Source organism: Miscanthus floridulus, chromosome 2, assembly GCF_019320115.1.
Source record: "Miscanthus floridulus cultivar M001 chromosome 2, ASM1932011v1, whole genome shotgun sequence".
Taxonomy (NCBI): domain Eukaryota; kingdom Viridiplantae; phylum Streptophyta; class Magnoliopsida; order Poales; family Poaceae; genus Miscanthus; species Miscanthus floridulus.
In genome coordinates, this window is record NC_089581.1 from 174,274,730 (window position 1) to 174,290,411 (window position 15,682).

Sequence of the window (15,682 nt, forward strand, 5' to 3'; positions counted from 1 at the left end):
GCATGCTTGGTGGACGGGAGGACAAGTCATCAGCTGCGGCCTCGGCACACAAAAAACATGGCGTGCCGTTACAGCTTTCCTATCGATCAGCCGGCCGGCTGGTCTGCTGTTCCTGTTATTCCACCACAGGCAGGCCGATGGGGAAGCTAGCTAATAAGAAAAAGGAGAGGAGAGGATGAAGAGCCCCGGCCACCACATGTGGTGATAGGCTTTGCAGTGACAGATGGAATAGCGCAGCGCTTTATGGAATATGTGGTGATAGGCTGCTGCGTACGGTGGCACTCACATGGACAATTCATTCATTCATATGCTTTGCATTGCTGAGTACCTAGGGAGCTCGATCGCTATGAGTTAGTATAAGCTAGTGTACTTCATTTGAACGAATAAATGGATGGTCCAGAGAACATGGTCTAGATCATAGATACGTTGAGCGCACAATATGCTAGTCTAGTTTTCTTTTTCAGATTATTTTACCTGGAATTATTGATCCGTAGATCGTCATCAGCAGGTTAATGACATTACAAATTAAATACATAATTCCTAATTTGTGGCTGAAGGAACAACAGCAAAATATATGGCCGTGCATTTCTTCAGTGTTTCGCGTTCTCAACAGTCATGGAGGCCGCTTGACGAAGCACACAAATATCTGGCCGATCGACATATATGGAAGCAAAAAAAGGAAGCACAAGGGATAACACGAAAAGCGAGCTGAGCATGCATCCGACTGGCCTGATAGCTGTTTCCTAATGCCGCACCACGCACTAGCTAATCCTGGCCCAATGCAAACAAAGCAGAAGAAGAGACGATGGGTCTACCACATACAGCCGGTGGAATTAATTAATTAACACCAGTTTAGCGATCGAGCCTTGCTGAATGAAAGGCTCTGAAAACGTGTCGCCCAGGGAGCAAAAGCGCATATTATTCTCCATTCTCATCAGGGAATGTCCGCCGACAGTGACGAGCTCGCATGCGGCAGGTTCTTCCCTCGGGATCAGCGCGCGTGAGATAGCTCTTGAGCCTGCATGATCATTAGCAGCTAGCTACCAGCTGCCGGCCCCGGCCGGCTTGGCTCATAGCTCATCTCGTGCCATCCATCCATCTCAAAACTACTAGCTAATGGCTAAGCTAACAGTGTCAGTTGTTTGGTTCCAGTAAGTGATCGACTAAGTGATGGATGCATGGATCTGATGAGATGAGAGAGGAACGAAACGAACAGAAGGAGCCGGCGCCGGTATGCGCGGAATTATTACAGTCACTCGCCCGCGAGGAACATGATGCCGAGGCCAAGCAAATTGCGCAACCGGCGGGGCCCTGTGTCCACCATAATCTTTTCCGCTTGCCTATTCACACACCTATCTTTAGGTCTTGAGGGGTTCTGCATGTTGGATGTAGACACATGTGCATGGTCCCTAAACCAAAAGCGCATCATTGTTTTCTTGCAGTGGCAATGCTAGATAATTGGATTCAATATAATTAACAAATCTATTTGCTCAACTACTCCGGCTCATGTTTCTATGTAAGTACTATAGTTTATTGGTCAAGTACACATCAAAGATATATAAATTTTGCAGAGAAAAGACAATGTACATGGATACAATAACAACTTGTTCAAGAATTGAAGTGCATGCTTTTGACAAGTCCTCATCTGTCCCAAAATAAATCAACTTCTGGCTATTTACGTAATTAGACAGTATAAAAGTTGGCTATATACGTAATTAGATAGTATAAAAGTTGATTTATTTTGAGACTGAGGGCGAGCATATATAGAGAGCTCTCATTTCCTATTCACAAAAAAGGTACTCCCTCCATTCACAAAAGAACGCAACTATGAAATTCGTGCAAGTCAAACTAGCTTAACTTGATCAAGTTTATAGTGAATAATATTAATATTTATGTCTCCAATTAAGTTTACTATGAAAACATATTTCATAATTAATTTAATGGTGCTTAATTATTTTATATTATAAATGTTAGTATTTTTTATATAATTTTGGTCAAACTTTAAATCGTTTGACTAGCTCATCGAAAAATAAGAATTACATCTTTTGTGTCCGGAGAAAGTATATATTTTTAGTACATTGACTCTGGCCTTGTAAACTTGAAAAAGGTAGGTTTTATTACTGAAGAAAGGTGAAGCTTTGAACTTTCTTTGCTTGAACAAAAAGAAAAGATCTATAGATATATGCGTGCCCTACCGTACCCCAAGAATTTGACCACTACCCTTGCCTTTATCATTTATATATATGTGGTCTTGTTGAATTGACACACATTTACAATGATCATTAATAATCAACACTAGCTACTCTGTAGATTTCCTTGACTCAGCTAATGATACCGTTAGTTATAGTTGGATTCTAGTGTAAAGTTGGTCAGGGCATATAGAAGTTGTGGCATTGTTCATACTATTAGCAAACTTTTACAGATTAGTAGATTATAAGGAGAGAAAATTCAGGCAGTGCACAAATTAATGTAGGTGAAGTTCTGTCGCTTTCACTGCATCATTGTAAATATCTTTTCTTTGATCATGAGTTGATCAACAGCTAGCTAGCTAGCAAGCAATGAGAACCGGAATGATGTGAGGGTTCCCAAATTTGATTCAGTCTTATCAAACAAGGATTTCTTGTTGCCCCTTAACAGTGATAGTAGGTGGCATCATACTTTGCACAGCATGTTTTGTAATGCATGCCTACGCCCAGTGCTATCGACATCATAATTCGCACTGATCATGTTTCTGGAAGTATAATCAATTAAATGCTAATGGCTAAGGCTAACATACGCAATTAGTCCCTCATCAGTTTGGAGCATGCTCTAAGGCTGACAGCACAAATTTCAAGGTAGGACACAGCATGATAATCAAGGAATGAGGCATGAGCCGGCTTGTGTATTGCATGACAAGCTAGCAGAGAAGATATTTCAGTTTCTGTGGAAGTGATGCAACTGCCGCCTGTTATTAACTAATTCAGAACTACTTTTCAGTCATAGAACAATATTTTTCTCTCACAATATTTTAGCATAAGCATCAACATAAGCCAAATTTCAGCATCAGCGAACAGAGTGAATAACTTGAGGCATCGGAGGTTGGCATGAAGTATCAATTATATATATTTATATGAGATAATCAAAACAGTTCTTTGATTAAATAAAAGGTCCTGTGCTTATATAAATCACATACAAAATATAATTGCAGACTGATCAAGTTGTGAGTTCATTCAACAGAAACTTAGCTAGTGCAATGATACAGTGGATTCATCATGATACCTGGAGTCCTGGACAACTGTACGGGGCCTGCAGCTCTCAGTTAGCCGAGTGTAATTTGTTCATCTGTCACTCGGGCAGCATGGTCCTCTATAAACAGCTGAAAGCACAGCGTGGTACCGTTTGTAAGGCCACACACTTGATTGCAACAAAAACAGGCTTAGCCGCAGACGAAAAGCATTTTTACAATCATGCCTCCATATGCCCCATTTGGCCATTTCATCATGAAAGAAAATGACGAAAAATCTGAATTACATCCTTAATTACAGATTAATTACAAACATGCATGTGTTTTATGTTCTATTATTATGATCTCTTGGCACTAGTTGATAGATGTCAACAAAAATCATGAATGCTAGTTCTTCAAAGAAAGTGTCTAAGAACTCATAGTTAAATGTCATTGCCCATTGTCAGGCCAATAAGTAACGAGAAATTAAATGTTAAGTTAAGCACATACAATGCAACAGGTAGAGTTCTAGCAAAGTAATATAACAATATCATGCATGCATCTACGGAGCTCAATCTCGACATTATACACGCAGTATATATAGACTGATGTATAATACTAGCCCTAACTAGGTTAAACGTGGCTTCCAAGTAGCTAGCAAACTGGTGGCTGCGCTAATAGCTAATTAGGCTTTGCTTTAGCTAGCAAAGCGAATGCTATATTGCTATCGGAAAGATGCGCAGTATATTTCAGGCAGGCTCAATCCAAGACAGGCTACTGCTATCAATGTTCTTTTGTTCTGTGGCTGTACTGCAGTACATGCATGGGCCATATATGGAGATCCAAGAGGCCAGTCCCAGAGCAGAGAGAGGAATTGAAATAAAGGGGAAGAAGAGTAGCGAAGAAGAAGGAGGCGTGATGTCATCCTGCGGGGCCCGCGTGGGCCCACAGGCCTTCATTCCCCTCGCCCACGCGCGACGGAAAGGAGGGCGACCCCGTTCCTTGGTCCCTTTTTTATACTCGCCACCATCTCCCCCCTCCTTTCTCCTTCATTCTGTTCTATCTATGCCTCTCCAAGTCTCCAGCACAAACCTCTCCTCCTCATGCTATTTATTCTCCCAAACATAAGCTAGCTAGCTTGCTAGCTTCTGAGAGATCAAGAACACATACGCACACTCTTCCTCTGACAAGAGCTTGTTCTGCAACTAACCAGTATAGATCGATCCTCTATCTAACAAGGTGAGTTTCATATGCAAGGCTTCGAATTCATTGTACTGGTTATGCACATGGCTTGGTCGATCAATCCGGTGAGGTGTATGTGTTGATCTGTTATTAGCTAGCTTGGCCGTGTTTCATTTTGATCTGATTCTATTTGATCCCTTCTTTATTCCTTCTGCTTGAATCATAACTGACAGACGAATGCCAAGACATGTATCTTCTCTCCCCCATATTTCCTCTTCACCACCTTCTTCGATCTTTAAGAGTCCAGACATACAGACCCACCGTCAGAGCCTAATTAACTTATTACATCATGGCGCGGTGTTGTGTACCATATGTGTATCGACCGATCAATGAAAGAAGAGTAGTAAGAGGAAAACCAATGCACTTTAGTAGAAGTAACTAAAGATATGCCTATATTTTCAGGCAACAGTTACTAAAAAAATCATATGGTTATGACATTAAATTCACTCATATGCATGCATGTATTTATCTAGAGATTTTTTGGAACTATAGTAGATTCCAATATCAATATTTTTCCTTCAGTACCTGCTACCAAAATAATAGGCAAAGAATAGGATTTTTATTGGCAAGTCAAATTTTACCTTTGGAAGAAACAATCAGAATGCATGTGTGAACGCTCTACTGATTGAGCCCATGTACAATCATATTTTCATCTCTCTTTCAGAAAATGCATGATGCATATTTTTCCTCGCCCTAAAAAAAGCATTTATATATATCATGATCATACCGATTCATTTATCTGCTTTATTTTACTTTTCACAAAAAGATAAATGGATGATTAGGTGCAATCGACAATATTTACATTGCCGTATGCACCTAATTTGGTGGGGCAAGTTTTCAATCTTAACTCTTAAGGTGGTTAGTTATTACTTGAGGTAAGACTCTAGAGGTTCAGAATGATATATATTTTGCATAATGATCATCCAGCCTGTTCGCTTGTTGGTTTCAGCCAGCCCAAACCAGCCAGCCAACAGTGTTTTCCTCTCACAACAAACCAGCACCAGCCAGCCCAAACCAGCCCAGAATCCAACCAGCGAATAGGCTGATCTTGAGCATAAACTAAAAAAGATATATACATGATATGTAGTCATATTTGAACACCTTCACGTTTCAAAATAAATGTGTGATTTCATTGCACGTGTGCTGTTTAATTTGGCGCAATAGGAGTATATATGCGCCTAAACACACAGCAGATATATACAAACCGAAAATATGTGATGCTAGTAGGAAAATATAAGCTATATATATGCAGCTCATTTTGGCATGGACTGGCTCTACAAGACATTCTACATTGCCAGGACCACCATCAACTAGATCTCTCTGCCACCCTGCTTCATGTAAACCCTTTTCCCTGAGCTGTGACTGTAATTTGTGTGCCCTACCCATCATTTTGGTAACAGAACTTTCGAGGATTCACCACCTACACGATTGGTTCCATCCATTCATCTGTATATAGTATTACCTTCACTCTGGTTTGCCTTATATTTAAGACACATGGACAGAGTCACCTATCCAAAACTTTCACCACCACCTTATGTAATCAGTTCAAAATCAACAGAACTATTGTGCGAGATATGTAGGTGTACTTTACAGGTCTATAAATATCATTATTTATCATGTGAAAATGAACTGTATGCTAGCTAAAAATTTTATGTGTGCAATTAACCTTAGAATTACCTGCTCCTTTGTCCAATGTATATATGTGTGTCATTGCCACATGGAGGGTTAATAATAGGTATTCTCCATCCCAAAATAACTACACACATCTCATTTTCGAGAAGAACTTTTTATTAGAATTATAGAAAATATTATCAACATTTGTATTTGCTAATATATTTATTATGAAAATATACTCACTATTAATGTAATAATATTATTATGTATCATAAATATTAGTCTATTTTTGTAATATTTAGTTAGACTTAAAAAATTGACTTTTCAAAAGTGAGCTGTGCAACTTATTTTAGGACGGAGGGGTAGGTACTTGGTAAGACCTTTGAGGAACACACATAGGACGAAGGTTTTACACTAGATTGTAGTAAGATAAATCTTTACAAGAGGATATATATATATATATACACACACACACACATATGAAGTTACTTTCATTCAATTATGTTGCCTTCATGGACATGCCATCTTCTATCTTCTTTGCTCTAATAAACTTAACATTATAAGGAGTCTCATTAATCATTTGTGCTTGGATCATTTCACAATATTTCCCCATATCATTCTTCCTTTAAGTATAGGGTAGAGACACAGTTTCTCCTCAAATTGACCTTTGTATACATATATCTCCTATCCCACATTTGGAACAAGGATACTAACTAAAAGACATGGTAAATATAATAGAGGATCCTTTTTCACTTATGATTTCCCTAGTGGGGTAGGAAATATGGAAGGAGATCCATCACTGATGACTGGATGGAAAGTTCTCTCTACTCTCTCATGCAGTCATATGCATGCTGCAGCAAGGCAGCAAGCATGCACCCCACAAGAGGCCAAAGGGGAACATCAAAAATGATTTACTCCCCATGGCCTGGCCTAGACCTAGCTAGTAGCTATAGCTCCTCTTCTCCATCTATCCTACAGGGGGGTTGCCATGCCTGCATGCCCCATGAGCCAGCCACACAAAATGCTCCTCCTCCTTCCACTCCCAGCAGGGTCAAGGCAAGGCGCAGCTCCTAGCTAGCTACTGGTAGTAGTACAGGCGCACACAGCAAATATAGGCAGGGCCACGGCGCGAACGCCGAACGAGGTGCTCTCTCCTCCTGCTGTGCCATTGTGCCAATGCCAGGGAATTCCTCGACAAAGAGACAGCGCGGTCAGAGGCAGTGCAGGCAAACCAACCGAGAGTCTCGTGTGTGCCCCGGCGGCGGGACCCCGCTGCTGCTGCCGGCTGCCGCCTAGTACCTTTTCTGTGGCTCCCCTCTCTGGTGTCTGTCTCTCTCTCTCTCTCTGCATGCCTGCCTTGCCTTGCCTCCCGGCGTGTCCCGCCCGGTGTTGCCCGCGCGCTCGGGCGGCGGAGGAGAGGCCGCGCGGGGGGGGGGGGGGGGGGGGGGGGGGGGGCAGTGCAGTGCTGTGTAACTTTGCAGGCCTGATCCAAGAAAAGGGCCGCCCTTCCTCACGTTTCTATTCGCCTTTTCGTCGCAGCCCCACCAGGGCGACCAGGCCTGTTATCCTTGGTGTTTTTTTTTTAACTACTTGTACTACTACGACTAGGACGCCCGGCCGGGCGGCGGAAAGCAAAGCATGCAAGCGCCGTGTGCATGCGCTACCTCCGACTCCGATCCGGCCGGCAAAAACTAGCAAATGCCTGCCTTCAGGTTTTGTTATTTCTAATTCTCATTTTGTGCCACCATTATGGTCACCATGAGAAGGAGATGATTGGCAGCTCCTAACTAGCCTATATAAGTATTAGCATGTACTATATAAGTATTCAGCAGAGCACTGCATCTGCACTACTGATGATCTCTATAGGTATAGAGGGTAGTACGTACACTGACTGAAGAAATCACTTCCTCTCACTGCAAGTTGCACCAGAGAGGCAGAGAGGAGAGGAGAGGAGAGACCAGACCATGCATCCTGCGGCTGCGCTGCCGCTATAATTCCCTGCGGACTATAGCCCACATGCCTCTGATTCCACAGTCGACACTATCATTCGCAAGCCTGTAGCTTTCCTACATAATTGTCCCTGCGCTTTGCCGTACCTTGTCCTATGTCCTACAGAGACTAGAGTGCAGGCTACAGTGCAGACCCAACAGGCATGGCTTGGCTGGATTACATTTTTCTAAAGCGCTGAAACCCATACACACTACACTGCCTCTTCAGTCTAGTCTGTCTCTCTCAGTCTCTCTACACTACTGCATGCTACTCATTCAGTGTAGTATACTAGTATATCCTCTTCACTCTTGCGAGCACTCGCTGTTGGGTGTTGCCCTGGCCGGCGCTTCCACTATAAAAAATTCAGCAGGCTTGCATCGAATGATGTGAACACTTGTCGTTTTCTTTCTTTAGTAGTGCATGCCACTCGCGAGCTATATCATTTAGGGGCTGAGCCTGAGGAGCGGCAGGCGTCGTCGCTGAATCTGATGCACATACTACTACGCAGGTGCAGGCGCAGGTGGTGGAGGTGATCATATGGACTCCATGGAATCATGCGTGCCCCCGGGGTTCAGGTTCCACCCCACCGACGAGGAGCTCGTCGGCTACTACCTCGGGAAGAAGGTGGCCTCCCAGAAGATTGACCTCGACGTCATACGCGACATCGATCTCTACCGCATCGAGCCATGGGATCTCCAAGGTATGTATGTATACCAGCTAATTTCGATCAGTTCAAGTACATATATGTGCTTGCAGTTAGCAAGCTCTAATGTATATAACTCCCTGCTCTGCTGCTTGAACTGACGATGATCTTAAATTTCCTGGCTGCAAATCAAATAAACTGAAGAACATTGCGGGATCGGGTACGAGGAGCAGAACGAGTGGTACTTCTTCAGCTACAAGGACCGGAAGTACCCGACGGGGACGCGGACCAACAGGGCCACCATGGCCGGGTTCTGGAAGGCAACGGGCAGGGACAAGGCGGTGCACGACAAAAGCCACCTCATCGGCATGAGGAAGACGCTCGTCTTCTACAAGGGAAGGGCTCCCAACGGGCAGAAGACCGACTGGATCATGCACGAGTACCGGCTCGAGACCGACGAGAATGCGCCGCCACAGGCAAGCTCCCTCACCATGATCTTAAGGCTCTGTTCGGCCGATACATAAGCTGGCTGATAAGTCGGCTGAAGCTGTTTTGTTGTGAGAGAAAAATATTGTAGATTCTAGCTGATAAGCCAGCTGATAAGTTCAAGCGAATAGGGCCTTAGTGATCTCTACATTAAATTACCCATGTAGTATTACTCAACTTAGATGCACTAAGCATACTTTTCTGTTTAAATTCTATTCTACTACCTCCGTCCAAAAAATATGATGTTTTAAGATTTTTATGTCATATTAGTGTTGAACCGAAATTACCCATGTAAAGTGAAACATGCCAATTAAGAAAAGAAAAAGTCCCTCATAGTTGATACAGTACTAGTGAAGAGTACTTGGCTACTTGCCATAGTTGAGAGTACACTAAACTTGACTGGTCCATAATTTATTTGCTACCACTCCATATGAAGTTAACTATATCATATCTTGGTTTACCTTATCTATATATATACCCCATCTTGAGTTCTCAGCCTTCAGGTTAATATATACTCCTATATGATAAGCTTATGTCTCAGTTTCAGAGACCAAGAGATCGATCTCTTTAAAGTAGTGCGCACAAATCTGCCAAGTCCAAGATGCGTGTCATGCTCATGCGCCAGTAATAGTACTGATGGACCCTAACACCTATAGCAAATAAAGCAGCACACAAGCACAGTTGCTAATTGCTTTCTAGCTCTCAGAAGATAAGTTTCCTTTTTGTGAGTCTTTGACCCTTGAAACTTCCAAAGACTTCTATTCTTCTGAATAAAGTTAGGCAGCAGATGCAGGCCTCATCCCGGCCTCACCACTCACAAAAACATTTCCTATATAGATGCATGCATGCGCATCCGCATGCAGCATGTCGTAATTAGGGTTTCCCCAGTGTGACCATTCTTGCACGCGCCATTGTTTACGAGCTGTATGCAACTATCTACTACTGGAGTACTGCTAGTACTCATCAAACTCATGGTAATGCTTCGGCACTCCACTATCGCACACAGTGGATGGAGATAGGCGATAAATAAAGGCAAACTTTCTGATTAACCTTTTCTAATTCCTTTCACCGCATACTATTGCAAATCTCACTCCACGCCTGATTAACAAATTTAATTTCCGCGTGCTGCAGGAAGAAGGCTGGGTGGTGTGCCGGGCGTTCAAGAAGAGAACAGCGTACCCAGCAAGGAGCATGGCGATGGCATGGGACCCCAGCTACGCCTACCGCGAGGTCAGCGCCATGGGCGCGGCGGCGGCTGCGGAGGCGGCGGCGTTCGTGGACCCCAATAACGCGGCGTACGCGCAGATCAGGCGCCAGTCCAACAGGAGCGCGCGCTTCAAACAGGAGGCCGAGATGGACGGCGCTGCCGCCGCGTTGCTGCAGTACTCCTCCAGCCACCTAGTCGAGCTGCCGCAGCTCGAGAGCCCGTCGGCGCCGCTCGCGCCGGCTAATCAGAGCCAGGCGTCAGCCGCTGATGAGGTGGTGGACGGCGCCGACAGCGGTAGGCGGCCGGGCAAGAAGGCGCGGGCCGATAAGGTGGCCACGGACTGGAGGGCGCTCGACAAGTTCGTCGCGTCACAGCTCAGCCCCGCGGTGGAGTGCAGCGGCAGCTTGGAGGCGGCCGCAGCAGCAGCGTCGACGGCCGCCGCCAGCAACGTGGGCTCACAGCTGGACCACGTTGAGGATGATGAAATGGCGGCATTACTGTTCCTCAACAGCGACGGGAGGGAGGAAGTGGAGAGGTGGACGGGGCTGCTCGGCCCCGCCGGCGGGGACGGCGACTTTGGACTGTGTGTGTTCGAGAAATGAGCGGCGGACGGCCAGCGCGCCGCGCGCGTGCACGGTGTGGTGCGGGTGCATGCATGCATACATTCGATGGGATGGAGCATGTGATATATTATGGTTATAGCTGAAAGTTGGTTTCTCTCTTTTTTTTACCCCTTCTCTACTTCCCTATGTATGTTTGCCATCAAATGTGATTGTAATTTTCATCTGTCTCTGTGCAGAGTCATAAGATGCATGCCATTCCGGCAGATGTGATTTCTTTTCGTTGATGTGGCCTAACATATGCATGCATATCACACTTCTGACTTGGTTTGTCAAATGGCTTTCATCGTCACCAGGTGGATGGCACAGAGAGACATAATAGCTTATCGTTCACAACAGGAATACGTTAGCAGGAAAAATACTTAAAGAGTTCCCGTATGCATTCTGAATGCCGTCTAACAGAGACAGTAATAAGAAACCAAGGGAATAGTAATAGGGGTGACATTGTCTTGGAGCGAAATGCATGCGCTTGGATCCTTAAGGGGCTGCTTGGTTCTCTAGCCAAGCATTATTGTGCCTTGCCAAGCCAGGACGAGGAGGAAGTGAAGGTGTTTGGTTCTCTTGCCTGGCCATCTTGCGAACTGCGCGAGCAAGCTTTAGCATGCTCCCGTGGGAGAGCCATTTTGGCTCGCCTGAACGTGCGAGCTTCTCGTAACCTGTGCCACCGCAGCAAGGCCAGGCGAGGGCAGGCTCCACCGAGAACCAAGCGGCCCCTAAGTTTTCCATTTTCTGATTTTCGCTTAGGGGCTGTTCGGATTTTTTCATTTTGGAGGAATTAGAATCTACTTAATAAACTAGACTATTTGGCTTGAAATTTGATATTTCAGAATTTTCCAGAGTTCACATATAAGCCCATATCAAATTCATAGGTTGAGAGATGTAAATTGATTCTATAGATCACCATGGTATGTTTATACTTTGTAACTTATAACACGCTCTTCAATTTACTCCCCTACGGTACAAATGCAACACATAATTATCTCTCTCGTATGACCTACAATAATGTACAAATATATTCCACATACAACCATATTAGCTTAATTCATCTGTGTCTAAATTATAATTATTAAAATGAATTCAATTCCAATGATCCAAACATGACCTTAGATCTTTTCATCTAAGAAGTGAGGAACATACTTCTAGATATGTTTCAAGTCTATATATGTCTAGCTATGAATCACTTAGAAAGTTTAATAAGGATTTGGATCCTCACTTTATTGAGCATTTATGAACCGAGTTATTAATCTAGAAAAAGTTTAAGGCTTGTTTGATAGAGCTTCGCTCCCTAGTTCTTAGCTCTAGCTTACTAATTCTCTATGGGCTGATTTTGGTGCAGGAACATGGTATATAGAGCGCGCACAACACACAGAGTTTATATTGTATTGCTTGTGCACCGTATATTCTCTATGGGCTGATTTTGGTGCAGGAACATGGTATGGAGAGCGCGCACAACACACAGAGTTTATATTGTATTGCTTGTGCACCGTATATGTCAAAGAGTATTGGAGAGAATAACGATTAGAGTGGTTACATTACTACTCTCTCCATTCCAACTTATTTCTCGTTCTTACTATTTTAGGTACATAGCTTTTGTTACACACCTAGATGTACGTTATGTATGATTATTTCTAGATACATAGCAAACATTATGGGCCTGTTTGGCACAGTTTCATCACCAGCTTCATGAATCATGAGTTGTTTGAATCTTTTTTTTTTGCCAAACAGGACCTTTGCAAACAACTTCACCACTGAAGCTCCTTAAATCATGCTCTCACATAGGAGTGGGATGAGATGAAGCTAAAATAATAGCTTTCATTTGTCCACCTCACACTTGTGGGCCCTGTGTGGAATTCTATGAGAGCATGTTTTAAGGATATCTATATGCAGAGCTGTTATGCCAAACGGTTCACCAAAATAGCTTTAGCTTTACTGGTAGAGCTGCTTGTAGAGATAAAACAAAAAACTGATTCACTGGTGAAGTTGAGCTGTACCAAACAAGACCTATATATATAGAAAAGTAAGAAGACTTACAATTTGAAATGAGTGCATGTTGCAGTCTCAAAAGCCATCTCATGCAATGCCACATATGATTTTTTATGACATGGAGGGGAGAGAGAGGGAGGTGAGAGAACGAGGTGGTTGTTTCATGAAGCAACCACCCCATGAGCAAAAAACCTAGAACTATGACACAGCTATTTCACCGTTATATAATTTAATGTTGCCATGCAACTCACAAAACTTATCTTTGTTGATCGCATAAATTAAGGATAATTAAATTACTATAAGGTAACTTAAAAGAGCTGGTTGTTCAGTCGTCTCATGGTTGTGTGGTGTTGCATAAGATCATCAATGCAACAACACCAATATCCTTGTTTAGGGGCTCCCTAGCACGCCTTATATAGTGTAGGGTTACAGATAAGTCCTAACCCGATTGGTTACATATTGGTTTTCTAGTCCATTATCACTAAATCCTGGTAGATCAGGGTAGATGCATATATGCATTTTATACCAAATTGATGAAGGTCTCTCTCCAAATTTATGAAGGTCCCCGACCCAACTAGGCTAGATAGACGTCGGACTCAGTAGTTGGCACAACCCATCCTTACGTCCATATGATCAATTTTGTCCTCTATGACAATATCCGCGGACCACATAATCACCACAGGTGGGAAGTGAATATGGAGTGATTCTGATAGAAATTGGATGGAGAGCGATGGGAGTATATTATCGAAATCTAATTGTACTTCACTCATTTGGCTATATGTATAAGTGATTCTCATGAAGAATCCATGGCTAGGAGCGCTCCCACACTGATCTTTAGAAGAAGCTTGTTTGTTTAACTCATATCCAAATATTTTTTTTAGTTTGCTCACAACCTCTTCCATGGTTCAGCACCATAGGAGTTGCTAGAGGACGGCACATCACACAACAAAAAGGTGCTCGTGCCTACCGACTAACTAGGAGCTTGATCCCGCACACCTAGGTGAGACGAGGGAGCCAGGAGGACAAAAATGAGCACATAGATGACGCTCAAGGACAATAACATTCTCTAGGGCTTTGACCAGCCCCACCGAAGCCTTGCAGAGGTTAGGCTTGGCTGCTTGGACCCTAGATGCCTTTGATGTAGCATCCTCATAGAAAGAGGTCTCCTTGGCCACCAAACAACGACTACGTAGGTTGGAGGCGCTAACCGTTGCACACTTGCACTGCGTACGACAACGACCCACATTGACCTCATGTCCCTCCTTAGCTAGAAGGTCCTCCAAGGCAGGAACATAGGAGCGTGGTTGGATGTGGGGATCACCTCTAGCTCCTCGATCTTTGGGAGCAGGAGAGAGGCCCGAGCAAGGGGCAGACAAGCTAGAGTCGCTAGGTCTCTCCTGATGATGATCTGAGGGAGCCTTGCCACCCCACCAAACCGAAGAATCCTCCAGACAAAAGAGAAAGAAGACGACAAAATGGTCCAAAGTGGTACCAAGGGGTACAACATAGGCCCTATGTCAGGGTCTGTATGCACCTCTTGGGCTCAATCCACACACTCTTGAATCCACACTCGTGAGCTACTATATCTTTCCTCATCGCCAAGAAGTGCTTTGTCTTCATCCTTGCACCTCTCATGGCCTCTTTTCCACTCCTAGGATCTCAAAGCCTACCAGTAGATAGCGGGAGAAAATCTCTATGAGTACATCTGTTGCTTTTCCATGCAGTGCAATGAGCTTCACGACATCGTGGATGTGGACGTGATCGGAGCATTCATCTTTGGCATGACCAATAAAGCACTCATCCACGAGCTCAGATGAAGCAAACCACGGACAAGGATAAGAACCACAATCGACGAGGGAAAGGCAAGATGGTCAGCTAGCGGCGTTGCGACAGTGAGTTTGTTGTGGCAGTCAACAGGGTCCACAAGCACCGCACAAGCATTAGACTGGCAAGCTCAACCATGTCAGTTTTGACAAGATAGTCAAGTTGCCATGCCGCAACCATGGCTACCCGGTCAAACACCCCCTTGAAGAGTGCGACCTCATCTAACGTTATTTCAAGGGCGACTACAAGGCAACCGGCGCGGGCGCGCCGTCTAGATCCACCGGCGATGACAGAAAGAGGGATGCGTATCCCAACCTAAAAGGGTGCCTCATGATCATTGGTGGGCCGGCGGCGCATGAGTCCAAACATCGGCAAAAGCTCATGGACAGGGAGGTCAACACGGCCACCCTAGGCGGTGCTGTCTCGGCTTTCCTAAAATGGTCGGAAACTACAATCACTTTTGACACAAAGGATCACCTCGACCATATTTCATAGCTAGGACGTTTTCCCCTTGTCATCGACCCAATCATCGATAAAACCCACCTATCTCATGTCCTCATGGATGGCGGGAGTGGTCTTAACCTCCTCTATGTCGAGACCTATGACCCAATGGGACTATCACGAGCGGCGATGCGGCCATCCGGTGCTCCGTTCCTATGGCAAAACCACCTAATCTAATGCCTCCTAGGGGTGCTCGTCTTCCATTAGACACTAAGAACTTAAGGGAGGATACTAAATTACTCGGTTCCGTCGAGCACACCATAGGGGAGAACCCGAAAATCTACATTTTTGCCATCAGATTTCCTTTTCCCATCTTCCATCTGTCATCTTCAGTTCTTACTACGGTGCTAGACACGAAACAAGTTGTAACG

At 44.3% G+C, this 15,682-nt stretch overlaps 1 protein-coding gene across 1 annotated transcript; it reads left to right on the forward strand.

Annotated features, from left to right (window-relative positions):
* The first annotated feature begins 4,289 nt into the window (after nt 1–4,289).
* Nucleotides 4,290–11,067, forward strand: LOC136540739 (NAC domain-containing protein 105-like). Its single transcript, XM_066532753.1, has 4 exons — nt 4,290–4,441; nt 8,556–8,747; nt 8,895–9,166; nt 10,308–11,067. The coding sequence occupies exons 2-4, from the start codon at nt 8,585–8,587 to the stop codon at nt 10,983–10,985; spliced, it is 1,113 nt and encodes a 370-aa protein (XP_066388850.1). The 5' UTR covers nt 4,290–4,441; nt 8,556–8,584; the 3' UTR covers nt 10,986–11,067.
* Nucleotides 11,068–15,682: the final 4,615 nt, after the last annotated feature.

Coding starts and splice junctions, on each gene's coding strand:
- LOC136540739 (XM_066532753.1), top strand. CDS start 8,585: ATGGACTCCATGGAATCATGCGTGCCCCCGGGGTTCAGGTTCCACCCC. Junction 8,748..8,894: donor CGAGCCATGGGATCTCCAAG/GTATGTATGTAT, acceptor AATAAACTGAAG/AACATTGCGGGATCGGGTAC. Junction 9,167..10,307: donor ACGAGAATGCGCCGCCACAG/GCAAGCTCCCTC, acceptor CGCGTGCTGCAG/GAAGAAGGCTGGGTGGTGTG.